General features: G+C 40.2%; 1 protein-coding gene across 1 annotated transcript in view; it reads left to right on the forward strand.

Moving 5' to 3' along the window:
- The first annotated feature begins 3,602 nt into the window (after positions 1–3,602).
- The window catches only part of LOC146707617 (ovochymase-2), a 32,132-nt gene continuing 19,484 nt past the window's right edge, over positions 3,603–16,250 (forward strand). Inside the window, exons 1-8 of the mRNA XM_085459060.1 lie at positions 3,603–3,801; positions 6,804–6,934; positions 7,894–7,987; positions 9,518–9,658; positions 9,888–9,985; positions 12,025–12,151; positions 12,547–12,744; positions 12,845–13,060. Of these exons, the coding sequence (XP_085315186.1) occupies positions 3,657–3,801; positions 6,804–6,934; positions 7,894–7,987; positions 9,518–9,658; positions 9,888–9,985; positions 12,025–12,151; positions 12,547–12,744; positions 12,845–13,060 (1,150 nt within the window). The 5' untranslated portion in view covers positions 3,603–3,656. The remainder of the gene's footprint in view (positions 3,802–6,803; positions 6,935–7,893; positions 7,988–9,517; positions 9,659–9,887; positions 9,986–12,024; positions 12,152–12,546; positions 12,745–12,844; positions 13,061–16,250) is intronic.

The raw sequence follows: 16,250 nt of genomic DNA on the forward strand, positions 1-16,250 counted from the left end.
TCTAGAAGTCTCAGTGTTTGAAGGCACTTTGAAATACCAAATGAGATGTTCTTGAGTGGAGATCTTGCCTGACTTAGTCCTATTTGGATGCCACTGAACGTGTGTGTTTTTTAATCACTTCAAAGTGTAAACACCGCCATACGCAACAGCATCCTTGGATTCTGGAAGAAATTGAGGGCAGCGGCAGCAGCAGCATCATTTTGGAGCTATAATTGAAGTCCAAGATAAGTTGCAGTGGTATTGGGATTTGAGATCTGCTCACGGTGACCCAGTTAGCTTCATAAACACACAAGAGTCTCCTGTTCATATAGAAACTCTTACAGGAGCCCCGTGAAAGAAGCCATTACTATTATCCAGACCATCACAGGGATAAAATATGTCCTCGTCATCATTTGTGGGACATTAGATGTGCTCTTATCTTGGGGATGAGCGCTAATAATATTTACAGATCATATTTAGAGATTGTGGAGTGAGTAATTAGTGGTGGCTGCTGATCACAGAGAATTTGTGACAAATTCATCTCCTTTCCTTTATTATTGAGACAATATCCTTAAAATAACGTCAGAAACACCAGAGCTGTGACGCACCATTAGCGAGTGTGTGAAAACAGCTCGTGTATATATATATTCAGACGTGTGAATGCATTGAAATGTTTTGATCAGGTGAATTCAGGCGTTTGAATACGTAGAAAACAGGAGATCTGTAGCTGTGCACAAAAACTTATATGGAAAAGATTTGCAGAAGTAATTGATCATATCTGAGAACACAGAGAAGATGTGTATCTAACTTAGATCCTGTATCTAACTTAAATGATAGTTTGCAGTGCAACGATTGCCATCACTCTCCACTAACACTGCTGCTGTGTTTCCAGTAACTTAACTGCAAAGCTTTGCTGTGAAACTACTAACCTTTGTGCAAATCTTCTTTATGCACTCACATATTGAAAATTATTCATGCAAATCTTTTTCACTTGTTCACCAAATATCATATACAGTTACAGATCTAGTCAGAGCCAAAAAAGCATCTATTTGCTTCCTTTTTTTCAAAAATATTCAAACACTTACTCAAACATATTTGTACACTTACACTTTTCAGTATATTCATCGTTTGTTTGGGGTTTTTTTTACACATGCCGGTTTGATGATAAACAGCTACAGTACTTATGACCTTATTTTGCTTCCATTCTTCCTGGAAAGTTTGCCTGACTATCTCCATTTTCAGCCGTTTCCATTCAGTTTTTCGCCGCCAACTTTCATCTCCGTGTCTCTCTTTGTCACTGTGCCCACCCCCTTTCAACTCCAGCTCCCCATTTCCCCTCTCTCCCTTTCTCGCTGCAACGATGATATCATAATGAAGCATATAAGCCAGTAACAGTGCAGTAATTAAAGCTTCTGCTGGCTTCCTCTGCTCAGAATATTTCCCATGAAAATGGTCTCCCCCGCCCTTATTTATCCTCGTATTGTATTATCCAGATAGCTGGAAGTGAGGCTTGTCCTCCCGATGGCTGATCGGATCCCAGTGGAATACGTGGCCTACATTTATCTGCGGTACAGTGTTGGCCTGCACGTGTGATCGAACAATCCATGTTTCCTGTGCCTCTTTCTTTAAACTTCGCTGTTCTGTATCTGCACCCCGTCCTTCGCCTGTCTTCTCTGCATATGTTTGGATGCATTTCAGACCTCATCATTGATTGCTTACTATTCAGCTCACAAGCTCATGCACTGGTAACCTTTCAACAGTGCATATACTGTATGTGCAGAAAGGGGAAGAGGAAAAAAAAAAGAAAATACATGCACACATACTAAGTCATTCACACAAAGGTCACCTTTCCTGGCTTCATTATGGCTGACAGATGTGCCCATAAATAATCAGTCTCCTGGTGGAACCAGAAGATCCAAAACAAATACTGATAAAGATGAAGCACAGAGAGCGGCACCGGTGCCGGAATCATGCATGCACAGTGTCATTAATTACTGATAGTTTCATCAGCAATAGGTTTCTGACACTGCAGCAAAATCATCATTCTGCCTAAAGAATGATATTTTTTTTACCCCCATTTTCTTCTGCATCCCCAGGGAGAGATAAGCAGCTTTTGTCACACCGTTGCCTTTTGTAAAATAGAAGGAAAGTCCTTATCTCGAGAGAAAATGAAGTGTTAAAGGGGACCAGCGGACAGATTGATTCAGATTCAAATACGGTCAGACTGAATTTAGGAGATGATTTCGATAAAAACCCAATCAAGCGTCTTTATATGCATGGAGATTCAGGCCAAAATGAAGATCCCCATTGTGAAACTTATTACCTCTAACCTCGGTGCTTTTGTTACAGCACGGCCCCTGTCACTCTGCGCTCTCTGCACCTCCGCAAAGGAAGTTAATCCCATTGTCTGCTTTACCTCAAGCAGTGGAGAAATTAACTCTTTTAGGTCTGTGAAAGCAAAGTTTTGGATGGACAAAACAGTCACCATTTGGAAGAGTTTCAGTTTATGTCTGGATCAAGGCCAATTTATCAAATGCATTTATTGGGCCTCTAGCTGTGCCATTATTTCTACCAGGATTGTGGCGTAGGAATATCCGTTCAATTTAACAGACAATAGTCTGAACATCTGTGTTTCCCAGGGACAAATTTTATAGATTTTGATGGCCTTTTTTAGTGCCACCAAGAGTGAAATATCTTAACAACTAGGCGCATTACAATGGAAGTTTATAATAAAAACTAAATGTCCCCTCACGATCCATTTTAATAACTTTGCAGATCTTCTGTCACTAACAACACATCGACTACGACTCTCTTTCGTTCCTGAAATGTCTCACCGATCATGAGAGACACCTGTGGATCTAAAAACTGGTCAGATGGCACTTTTTTTGGAAAACTTTGATGTGTTGACTTTTCATCTGGTTTTATAATCAAAACTATTAAGAAAAAACGTTTATCAAGTTCCTTAAAAAGAAAACTAACATTCAGAACAGAGGAGATTTCCATCACCCTTGGTTGTCCTTTGTTTAGTGCTTATTAGCACATGCATGCTAACACCAAACCAAGAGCGTGAACATGGTACATATTACTGCAAAATGTGTTATCGTGCTAATGTGAGCATTTAGCAGATGCACAGCAAAAGGAGTCCAGCAAAGCCTTACCAGTGTCCAACGTGGTAGCTGTACAGCTCTGATAGCCTCTGCTTCAAGGTTTATTGCTGATTAAAATCTGTTGACAAGCAGGGAATTACATGCTGAGTGTAGTGTGTGGAAGAGCTATAAATTAAACATGCAAGATAATGAATTTTCCTCATGAGAACTCCAGCTTTTTGATTGTGATGACCAACTAAAATAAAACAATCCTTGCATGCATGTAAATTTCCTTCTTTTTGTCAGAGGTTTTGCCTTTTATCAACTATATCAGTGTTTTTTAAAGATGGAGTCCTAATGACCTGTTGATTGGGGAAGCAGCCACCTCAGTACTCATTAACTTTCTGTTACTGTATTATGTGATACAAATTTATGGCTCTAACATATCTATAGGGCTGGTGTGCTGCAATACCACATCTGACTGAGCTCAAGGTCCATCTGTGGTGTTAAAGTTTAGTTATGGTCCTCAATGTGTGGCCAATAAAGGGGTGAATTGTTGGACGAGGCACCGTCTCCTGCACTGCGAGGAAAATGGATGTGGAGAAGGGTCACGGACGTTCCCGGGGTATGAGCACCCTGGAAATATGTCTGATATTTATCTTCGTAGCAATGACCGGCGCCTGCATCGGCCTTGTGGTCATCTACTTCGTTGACAAAGCTGACTCTGAAACAGAAGGTGAGTGTTTACACCTGCTGAAACACACCGTGCTCCCTTTTAATATCAGCATTTCCCTGAGGTACTTCAAAACGAGAAGCAATATTGTGCTGAGGATTTTCTCAAACCTCTTATATACTTGATTATGTTCTTCTAAAATAAAAATCATAAATCATTTTTTTAACTTAGTCCTTATTTATGATGTAAATTCCAACATTTTTTAGGCAAATTTTGATATTCACAAGTTTGGTGTGCTGACCATGAACATGTGTGTGAACATGTTGCATCTCGTAGCTCCTCGTGGAGATTTTGCAGAGATTGCTGATACATAATAACATATCTTTATTGCTGGTAAATAACTGGTCAATGATTGTTCAGTTGTTGATTTGAACAAAGCCAGTATACAGAGACATGCCAAAGTGAATGTACTGAGCTAAAATTCTCAAAGCATCTAAAATATCTGAAGTAATTATTGCAAAGTACAAAAATAACCAACATGCATCATCATAATAATGATTTGATTGCATCTGCTGTGTGTTAAATGGACTGATTCTAATATAGCACTTTCCTGCTTGGGCATTCTGCACCTACGTGCCTTCTACCCAACATTGCTTCTCTAACGAACACACTGAGAGCAACTCAAGGTTCTGTATTTGCCTAAAGATACTTCAGCTACTTCACAGGCAGTAACTGTCATGACGTCACCCATTGGGTTTGGACTAATGCTGTTTTTGGAATTTCCTTTTAGGGTACAGCTACATTCAATTTTTAGCCAATAATAATTGGTTAGCTAGCTGCATTCATAAATTGCATGGGCACAATGTAAGAGATGCTCATATCATCTAAACACAACAGACTGTACCATACAACAAACCATGATGTTAGTCAGAAAATCCATTAAGATGCTCCAAAATACTTTAACCCCACACACACACACACACACACACACACACACACACACACAAACCTGTGAATCAACACAGCCAGGCCTCTAACTCCAGTATATAAGTAGATGACTTACAAGAAAAAAAATTCACCCTACTCAGAGTTGTTATAAGTATCCATAGAGACCAAAACAGTTTTTTATACCAGGCTGTAAATATATATTCTTAATTCTAAAAAGTCAGACATTTTAAAATGATGGACTAACTCAAGAAGCACAGAGAGGAAGTGGAGCTCCAAACACTTTGGTGTTGGCTTAATTTTTCAACTCTGGAAGTTGCACCTTGGCCCAGACTGAAAAGTATCTCAGCAGCTATTATATTATAAACTGTAAAAATATTATTAATAAAGTTTTTTTCCCCTTTTTTTTATATAAACATGCGTATAAAACATTTTTAAAGCCATTAAATTATTTGTTTTTTACAAATACCTTAAGAACTAATCTCACGCTTAACTGTACTGAAACGTAAACATGCAAACAGAGTAAAACCTTCAGTTGTGACCAAGTTAACATGCTGAGATCAGCATTTAGGGCAAAGTACAGTCTCACAGTGCAGAAGGGCTGGCTGTAAGACTTCCACGGCCTTTTCTGTAGCAAATACCGGAGCAGGAAACAGACTCAAGGCAACAGAAAATGTAAGACCAGTGCTAATAAATTGCTGTTATGGAAATAAAGGTAAGAAAAGCCTACATGAGTTTTTGCTGATGTGAAAAAGTAAACAAGTCATGCAATGGTTTTTACAGGGGCTTTTACTTTCTGATCCCTAAGAAATTAAGCCACACACAAGAAAAGGTGCACAAACAGGAGCTCTCTGTATCGTAAAATGACTGTGTTTAATTTTATTGCATGCATCATCACCACTGCAGCGGTCCTTACTATAATACCATCCACAGACACCATCTCCTCTATTTTTCCAGAGCTCCAGTTTAGCAAAACAATCACTCATTCTGGCCTTAAGCGTGAAAAAAGAAATTCAATAGATGAAAATGGCTGCTTTGTGAAAGCAGACACATTTAAGCTGACTTGTTTTGTCTTTGGAGAATGAACCCTGAATTGTTTGTTGAGATGCGTAAAGTGGTGATTATCAGCAGAAACAAATTGATTCTTACGTTACTCATCAGTTGGTGCTTCGCTCCTGAAAAACAGCTGTCAAATAAGAGTGCTGCACATTTGACTCTTTGATCAGGAATTACTGTATGATTATTATTATTTTCCCCTGGTCTTCATCACTTTAACAAATACGTAAATCTCATGAAAAAACTCTGTTACAGATGAGTGTTTCTTTTGCACCACAGAAAAAAAGACGCCGTGACCGAAGCTTCTCTGGCAACAGGCACAACACACAACACTGTGGATGCCACACAGTGTCATCAATGCTGTCACCAAGGCTTCGACTTTAAAATCACATGCCTTTATAGTGTTTTTTAATAAAAAGAAATTCAAGTGTTTAAGTGTTTGCGCGATCATAAATGGTCATGCCTTTACTGACAACACACTTCAGTCAGCGTGTTGTAAAAATGACTGTCATATCATTTTATTTATAACCAAATACCTGAAAAATAACTTATTCCAGTCCACCTCAGTCATCAAAACACAGAGACGATGACACTTACAAACTATTAAGCTGAGCAACAAATTAACTGAAACCTGTTTAATCTAAAGGAGGATTGAATAAAGAAACGGGATTCAGAGTCAAGAAGTGAAAACCCCAAATCCCTGGGTATAAACCCCACAGTCTTTAAGGAAGGATAATTGCTTTAGCAGGTTCCTGGTTTGCACTGGGTATAAGAGCACAGCAATCAGCTGTCGCAGTCAGCTCAAAGGCTCCTAATGCTGCAATCTACAAATGAATCCAGGAGCTACAGAGTGCACAGGAAGAGCGTTTTTTTGTTATTGTACAGTGACTGTTGTTGTGATTTGCCTCCATATGAATAAAAATGAAGTGAATAGAATTGAACGGTGTTTTGTTAATTGATGAAGGGTGGCTGTATTTCAAATGGAGATCATGTTGCCATGATTTAAAAAAAAAAAAGAAGAAAAAAAAAAGATGGCTGAGCTTAACCATCTGATGTATTTCCAGGGCTGACCTTAGGGTGTGGGGCTCCTCAAGAGCTGTCTGGAGAGTCGGGCACCTTCACCAGCTCAAACTACCCCAGCAGCTACGACAGTGGCCAAAGCTGCGCTTGGCACATCACCGTGGACCCTGAGAAGGTGACAAGAATCATCATTAGAGCGCTTCCGATCTTCAGCCTCTCTTTAAATTATATCACCAGTAAAATTAGAAAGAAAATTTAATTATGCACTAAGAAAAGTTGAAAAACAAAGAACAAACTCCAACAAGAGTTTTTATCTAAAAATTTTAATCAGTTTTATCTTAACATCTGTAATCCTTTTAATTTACATATTCAAGAAATTACAGTGGCTTATTATGATCAGGTTCAAGCAAAGCAGAGGTGAGTTTTCTCTGTAATAGTGGCTCAGAAAACTCCACAACGCTTCTCTTGAGATGATTTCACGGTTGGTCTTGGTTTTGTAACTCCATCCATAAAAAGGCTTTATCAGAAGTTTTTTTTAAAAAAAATAAAATAAATTATTATAGTTTAAAGGGAAAAAATTTCCAGGCTTTTAAGTGTCTGAAATGATTTTCCTGTGAACACCAGTTTCAGCACAGTCACATTATCTCTCTTTTTAGTTCAGATCAAAACCATTTACTCGTGTCTCTATTTCACAGTCTTTAACGGTGCTTCTGTCTGCTGTCTGATCAGCAGAGTTTGTCACATTACTGTTATGGAAACTGTCTTATGTGAGGCCAAGCAGTAGAGGACAGCTGGGATGAGTGCGGTGGCAGCGGTGTGGACAGATGGCTGCCTTGTCTCCTTCATTCTCCTCAGCTTTCCTTCTCAGACCCAGAGGACAAAACAAATCTTTGATCCTTCTTTCTCTGGCAGCACGGCTGCCCTCCTGCATGCCCGACACAGTGGCTGTTATCTATACGCATCTCTATTTCTCTGTATTTGAACACATAAGCGAACATAAAACCTGCTCTCGCACGCGTGCACACGTGCACATTCAGAATTCACACCGAGCTCTCACGCTCGCCTATCTCTTCAGCAGCGCCTTCTCAGATTCAAAATAGAAAGATGAAACACCTCTGCGTGTTTGTGTTGCAGGTGATCCATTTGTGGTTTGAGGAGTTTGCCTTGGAGGACACCCAGCTCTGCACAGCAGACTTTATCACACTGCAAGACTCAGTGGGAATCATCGGTAAATATCACACATAAATTCCAGCCTTCCGGCAGGGTGGGGGATAGGAAATTATTTTTAAAAGATGGTGTTCAGTTTCTGGACAGATGGGCATCTGCCCTTTCAAGGCTAAGGGTTTCATCTCTCCACGGGCAGACTCAGCTAGTGAGCTACACACGGTCACGCTGGTTCAGTGCACATTACTCAGCACTAACTCCAACACTGTTTTTAACCACACAGCAGAGTTTATGGGGAAGGAATAATATCATGAACTTGGATTTGGTGTTGCCAGACTAGGGCACAGATTTAAAGAATGGGACTATATTTGGGAAATTAGGTGGACAGGTTGACAGATGAGTTCAGGCAGGAGTCTCTGTGGACTGTGATGTTTGCAGATGACATTGTGATCTGCAATAAGTCCAGGAAGCAGATGGAAGAGAGGAAGTGCGCACTGGAGAGACATAAGCACGACTGAATACATGTGTTTGAATGAGAAGGAGACAGGAGGAGCTGCCAGGCAGGAGGAAAGAGGGAAACTCACAGGGTTTGTGAGACAGTTGTGAGACAGAGGAGGATGCTAGGTGTGTCTCGGGAGAGATGGAGGCCTCCCTAAAGGGAGCAGCTGAAAGACAAAGAAGAAGAAGTGAAGTAAAAGAGTAAAGTCAAATATATTTGGCCTTAGGGGAAATTCTGTATTTCATATATATATATTGACTTTAAAAAAAAGTAAAATACATGAAAAAAGATCAAACCTGATGAGGCTGCAAATTGTAAAACCATTTCATCATACAAAGAGTTCAAAGAGGTCTGTAAATGCCACCTCTGTGAAAAAAGGAGATAAACATATCAAGTGAAAGCACTCAGAGATAAGTGCCACGGATAATTTGATCTGATAATCAAACTCTGGCGCTTCTAAACTTGCTAAATGCAACACTGAAAATATTCCAAAATATGATTAATTTGCAAACTACAATTTGTCAAGAAAAAATATGAAAAAATATAGAAATAAAATGCAAAGCTTATTCAAATCAGTGTCCATTGTTCTACTGTAAGTCTTTAACACTACAATAAAGCCCTCATTTATTACATACATATTACATAACTCAATGTCATTTGTTGTGATAAACTGATGCGAAATAAACAGCTTTAAGTTCAGTTCAGTTCAGTTTATTTCAAACATGTGCCTTCACAATCATTACAAAATATCATTTTTATTATTTGTTTAAAAAGGAGTAGGCAGTATATACTTATTTGTCCCTACCCCCTCAAGTCATTCTAATCTGACATCATAATTGTTAATAAGTGCTATTTGTACCTCCCTCTGACACATGCATGTAAAAGACTTTTGATCACTCCAGCACGGCACATAAAAGAGACACTCGGACTGAAAGCAATGACTTACCCTTTTTGTGGTCATTCAGTTTTTTTCCCCTTTTTTGTTCACTGTGTGGTCTTGTTGTGCTTGTTTGTGATCATTGTAACTTTAGAGCTGTCTATTACCAGTTGGACAACCCCTATAATAAACCAGCTTCTTATCTGTGATATTTGTAGGTAAATACTGTGGCTACAATAAACCGAACCCAGTGGTGTCGCTGACAAACCAGCTGACGGTCTACTTTGACACCAATGACAGAAAAACAGACCGAGGATTCAAGGCTCATTACAAAGCTGTGGCTCCACAGCTCACATCAGGTAAGACTATAAGAAATGACTTCATCGAGGAAATAAGCCTGACATAACGTTGGATCTCTGTCTTATGTTACACGATTGACCTGGAAGGCGAATGTTGTAGGGATGGGTGCAAGGTGAGACGAGGGGTAATAGATGGTCAATCAAAACTGGGGTGGGTAGGTGGAGGGGTGTGCTGTGGGTATCCTTGCGCTATCTGTGGAAATGAAGTGCCCTTCATCCCTGCTGCCAGAAATAGCCGGAGCCGGAGGCTTTCTCCAAGGTGATCAGGGGAATCTGATGACGCCCGGCTTCCCAGAACAAAACTACCCAAACGGAGCGCTATACCAGGTAGAGCCACACACATGAACTAAAACACACAAACACCAGCTCAGATCCAACAGCATTTCATTAAGACTGGAACTATGCATCTGAATACTACTACTACTACTACTACTACTACTACTACTACTACTACTACTACTACTACTACTACTACTACTACTACTACTACTACTAATAATAATAATAATGTAATTTATATTGTACCATTAAAAAAAGTTAAAAATCTAATGCATCGTCACAGGACAAGACAGGAAACAAGCAACCCATAAAAAAACTGTATGAAGAGATAAAAATGAAACTATATAAGGTGAAGTAATACTGACAGCAGAAGGATATAAAACTGAGAAATAAGAGCAATTAGAAATGAGAAAACAGGTAAATTAAAAGCAAATATAACAATCATCAACATATATGAATCATCTGAGGAAGCACCAATGACTCTTACATGACTGTATCATACTGCAGTATGATACAGCGGCTATAACTGACATTTTTATATCAGATTTCATTTTCCACGCAGAGCTGAAGGAGGTTGGTCGTAATAAACCCACTTAGATAATTAGCCTGATTAGCATAAAGAAATAACAAACAAACCACCCTGCCCGTCTCCAAGGCTCAAAAACACACGTCTAAAATTCAGTAATTAACGTGTTTGTCGGTTTTGTTTGATCCGCACACAAAAAGTAATCTGAAAAATAAAAGTTAACATCATTAGAGAGCTGCTGGAGCACTTACCCAAGCTCCAGCGATTTCCTAAAGCACTGTATCTGACTTTCAAATGCAGTTACAGTGTTCAGATCCAGTGGCAGCGTAAACACAGCTAATTCAGGAAAATTAAAAATATCTCATTTAGGATATTAAACTGATGTGACCAGATAAGCAACAGAGGTAAACATCTTTAAAACTTTAAAGTCAGACTAATAGGAGGCTTTGAGTTTAACATTTAAACAAGGCAAGTGGTTCCACTTGGTTTCAGTGTAAAGCTGAGCTAATTGTCTCTTGCAATAAGAATAGTATGTAAGTAATTGCAAATAGTAAAAATGTGTTCTTACTGCTTCCTATAAATGCCACTAATGTCTGAAACTGTTGTCTGTTTGAATAGATGTAGATATAGGATATAGGTTACGCCTAAATTTGAACATCATTTATGGGCTTTTTGTTTAAAATCTAATCAAAAATAAATCTAATTGCCAAAAGTGGATTGGTAAAGCTATATACTCCTAAATATCTCACATAACATTGACGACAGTGATGTATTAGCATAGACGAGCCTAGACGTTTCCGATTCTCACCCAGATGGCGTTTGTGGTTCTGATCATTCATTAACGCATCTAAATGAATCAGAGTGTATTCGGATGTGCGGCTTTGCATGCTGGGTTTGGATGTGGAGTCATATGGCATTATTTGGCTGTCATCATGATTTCATCTGGCTGAGCTTGAGCTCGACAGATCACCGTCTGTCCAAACAAGAGCAGAGTCGGTGAGAGAATTATTTATGAGTTACAGTAGCCTATGTCGAAACCACGAGACTAGTAGAAGGAGAACATGAGGAGTGATGCAGATGGCTGCGCTGTGCATTACTGAAACGACATCAAAATGATTTTAAAGGGCAAATATTAAGCCTTTTGTCATTTTCCATCAGTTAAAATGATGGATGCTCATATTAAATATGGTCAGTGTTTAAAAGAATAATGTCAGTGTATTTGCTAGTAAAGCTAGTGTTTCAGACTGCTCTGAACACACTACTTCACACAGTTATTTCTACTCTTGGGCCTGCTGATGTCAATAAGAGGGGGTTTCCTTAATATGGTCCTTTCAGGGTCCACCTAAACCTGTTTGCAAGGGGCAGCCAATCAGAATGCAGTTGGCTTAAATGGGGAGTAGTTAAAGTGTCTTGTTTGCAACAGAGTAAATAGTGAAAAGCTACTGCCCTATAGTCCAAGAATTATAAATGTGGAGTTGGAAATTAACATAATAGTCTCTCTTTAAATCCATAGCAGACACAGCCTTTCACACTCTTTCTGTGCGTTTGCTCTTTGAATCAGTGGAGAATCACAGTGCCTGAAGGTGAAACGGTCCAACTGACATTCACCTCTTTTGACCTGGTCCCTGAAGCCTGTGGAGACTTTGTTCAGGTCTATGATTACAACCAGGCCAGCCCTCAGTTAGCAGGTAAGCATGGCACAAATTACAAACAAAATCCACAGTTCTTCTTTACATACCAAAATGTTTTCACTCATCAGTAGAGTTTACATCAAAGCTGGATATGTGACTAAGAGGAAAACGGGATGTGTTAAAATGTCAGAATAGACTGTGGGCTTTGTTCAACATTAACAATGACAACTTTGTAGGGCCATGAATAAAAGATGAGCTCAATTAAAAGTTTGAGAAGCTGTACAATGGGCCAAGTTTCTCGAGTCTATTTTAATCTTAATGAATTTAAATCTGTCTCCATCTGACTTCACTTCTCAAGCAACACGTAGCAGCTACTAATGTCAAAGCTGTTGTTCTTACACAAGGCTGCGTAAGTGTCTATCGCCTTGTCACAGACGTGTAATCCATCACAGGTAAATTATGTGGCGGAACCATGCCGAAGCCGCTGGAAATCAGCAGCAACACGATGGTGGTCCGCTTCAAATCTGACAACAGTCTGACTTCAAAAGGATTCAGTGCAACGTACACAAAGTCCAGCCTTCCTCCTGTTGTTGTCACCACCACCATGACTGCACCCACCACACAAACCCCTCCACCTGCCACAACTTCAGGTAAGCACCTTCTCCAAAGCCTGAACCCCCCCCCATGTTAAAAGATTTTAACATTAGCAAAACAAGAAGGAAGTATTACCAAGTGCTGGTTTCGCTACAGGACCTGGTGGCCCAGAAATCCTTGATGGACGTAAAGGAGTTCTTCAGTCATCAGGTTTCCCAAATCCATATCCTGCCCATTTAAATAATTCCTGGGAGATATCTGTGTCCAAAGGATTCCTGGTTAAGCTACAGATCACTGACTTGGCCATCACAGGAGAGACTGGAATGTGCAAGGAGGACAAACTGATCATCTCAGACAAATACAGCACTCTAGGTGAGCCATTACTTCTATTTTGTTCTTGCATTGTCTTGGTTGACTACATGCTGCATGCTTTTTTTTTTTTTTTTTTGCAATTTAGCTCGGTTGACCTGTGAGAGAAGCACATGAATGTGAGGCCGTTGGCTTGTGTTTATTGCAGCCGCTCTGCTGCGTCTGTAAATCTGTTGATTAGGAGTTGGGTCGCACAGAGCACAGCAAACTATAAATTACCTCTCATTATTCACTTCAGGGGCTGCAGTGAGGCTGATACAGCTTTATCTATTGCTCAGTACTCAAGGACTAAAGCACTGAGATGCACTCTTTCCGTGAAACACTCACAGATAAGCAAATGGTGTTTTAGTGGGGCATACTTTTAGATTAGGGCATATGTTTCTGTGCACAAAACACAAAGGAAAAGTAACAATAAGAAATATGACAAAAGTCCTTGTGTTCTTTACGCCCAAAAGCAGGATGTTGTGAAAGATTCATTAACTTCTAAGATAATTTCAAGGAGGACTGTATCAAAATACTGTTTTTTTGACTGCTCTTCAGCATTTCACTTTCTTGCTATTTTCTAATGGTCACAAATTAGTATAATTCGTATATTAGTATATTTATGTTTAAGTGTTAAAAAAAATGACTCCGTATCCTAGATCCCACTGGGAATAAACTCACTTTCAAATGATTACACCAGGGGTGGCCAACTCCAGGCCTCGAGGGCTGGTGTCCTGCAGGTTTTAGATGTGTCCTTGATCCAACACAGCTGATTCAAATGGCTAAATGACCTCCTCGTCATGTCCTGAAGTTCCCCAGAGGCCTGGTAACAAACTAATCATGTGATTCAGGTGTGTTGACCCCGGGTGATAGAGGAGAACAGCCTCCTTCCCTCATCACTGAAGATGGGTTGTGGATGGGTTTTCCAGCATGACAATGACCCAAATCAGATCGCAAAGGCAACAAAGGAGTGGCTAAAGAAGAAGCACATTAAGGACATGGAGTGGTCTACCCAGAGCTCAGTCCTATAGAAATTCTTGTCTTAACAAGTGGCAGTCAAGAAAGCTAAAGGATTTAGAACAGAGATGTTTGCAAACCTGGTGAAAGATTACAATAAATGCCTTACCACTGTGCTTTTCAACAAGGATTATTAAACCTCACAGTAGTGAGTCATGTTGTGCTTGGGATTCAAATAATTCCACTCAATGACACGCAAATCAATTAATAACTTTTGGTTATTCTGTCTCCCTTCATAAAAATGAAATTACAATCAAAAGTAGAGCCTTTTCGTTTGTTTATAAGTGAGTAATGTCACTAATTCAGCAGGGGATCAAATAATTATTTTTCTCTCTGTAAAGTTCTCCAAATTCTGATCAGCTCATGTAGTCCATATGAAGTACCTTTGGTTTAAGGATAAAGTGTCTAGTGTGCATTGTTCATAAGTCATCGTGCTCACAATATGTATCTATGGAGTTGCAGAGTAATTAACACAACGTCCTCCACACCATGCATCATGTTAGCGGCACATCATGCGGTCCTGAGATTTTCATTCACAGCCATCAGTAGGGTTGTTAGAGAATGATCTCAAACAGATGCCTTGTTGATTGCAAAGGTCAGAGAAGAACAACACGACAGGTTTCAGGTAATAAAAAGACTCTGAAAGCTCATCAGTGGACTACAGAAGCATACGACAGCGGAAGGTGAGAAAAACATTGCCAGGCCTGATTAGTTAATTTCTGCTGTGATATTCAGCTGGTGGTGTCAGATTTTCATTCTGAATTATGTCATGAGTTCAGGCTCGTGGTGATATACTCTTGGCACACTTCGTCCCTCATTGACCATGCCTCTGTGTGACCACTGTATATGGATCTCTTAATAACACGCCGTGTCACAAAGCACATACCATCTTGGACTGGATTCTTGCATGCGATTCACTTGACTCAGATGGCCTCCGCAGTTACTAGCTGAACAACAGCAAGCGCATGGTTCTGTCATGTCAATATGGCAGTCCATATTATATTTAGTGAGCTTGAGAAAACAAGTCTCCCCCTCCATCTCACTCAGCACTGGAGCGCCTCAGGGCTCTGTTTTAGGCCCCCTGCTGTAATCACTGTATACTTATGACTGTGTAGCCACATCAGACACCACCTCCATTGTCAAGTTTGCTGACGACACTGCTGTTGTGGGCCTGATCTCCGACAACACCGAGACGGCCTACCTGGAGGAGATTAGGAACCTGGAGACCTGGTGCCAGGAGAATAACCTCCTCCTAAACGTCAGCTAAGGAGCTGATCGTGGACTTCACTACAAAGCAGGCAAGGAATTACAAGCCCCTCATTATCAGTGGCACGCCAGTGGAGAGAGTGGACAGTTTCCGATACCTGGGTGTCCACATCACTCAGGACCTGTCATGGTCCTGTCACATCAACACCCTGGTTAAGTAAGCCCGTCAGCGTCTCTTCTTCCTCAGAAGACTTAGAGACTTCCATCTGCCACTGAAGGTGCTCAAGAACTTTTACTCCTGCACCATCGAGAGCGTCCTGACGACAAACATCTGCACCTGGTTTGGGAACAGCACCAAGCAGGACAGACGAGATCTGCAAAGAGTGGTGCGCTCAGCCGAACGCATCATTCAATCAGAGCTCCCTGACCTGCTGTCCATCTACACCAAACGGTGCAAGTCCAAAGCTAGGAAGATTATGATGGACCTCTCCCATCCCAACAATGGACTCCTCTCACTGTTGAGGTCTGGGAAGCGCTTCCGCTCCCTTAAGGCCAAAACAGAGAGAATGAGGAGGAGCTTCTTCCACCAGGCTATTCGGGCCCTGAACCAGGTGTAGGACTGGACTCTCCCACACACATCACCACATGCACGCTGGTTTTTCTTCATGCATACTTCCTATAATTTATAATCTCTTTCTGCTATTTGCACATTTTTTACTGTAAATTTCTAAGTTAAATCTGTAAATTTTGTATAACCTGTAAATTTGTAAATACTGTAAAACCACTGTCATTTAATGGTTGGGCATTGCATTGCACAGCCACAAGCATTTCACCTCATGTGATACTGTGTATGGTTGTGTGCGTGACAAATAAAATTTGAATTTGAATTTGTCCTGTAATCCAAGTCAGATGTTCCTAATAATGTGGCATGTGTATCTGCCAATATGTATGCTGATTTTTTGAACTTAGTGAAGGGTTCGTCTTAATT

Source organism: Copadichromis virginalis, linkage group LG6 (assembly GCF_057382275.1).
Source record: "Copadichromis virginalis isolate Kocher_CV1m ecotype Utaka linkage group LG6, C_Virginalis_male_GT1.1, whole genome shotgun sequence".
In the NCBI taxonomy this organism is placed as follows: domain Eukaryota; kingdom Metazoa; phylum Chordata; class Actinopteri; order Cichliformes; family Cichlidae; genus Copadichromis; species Copadichromis virginalis.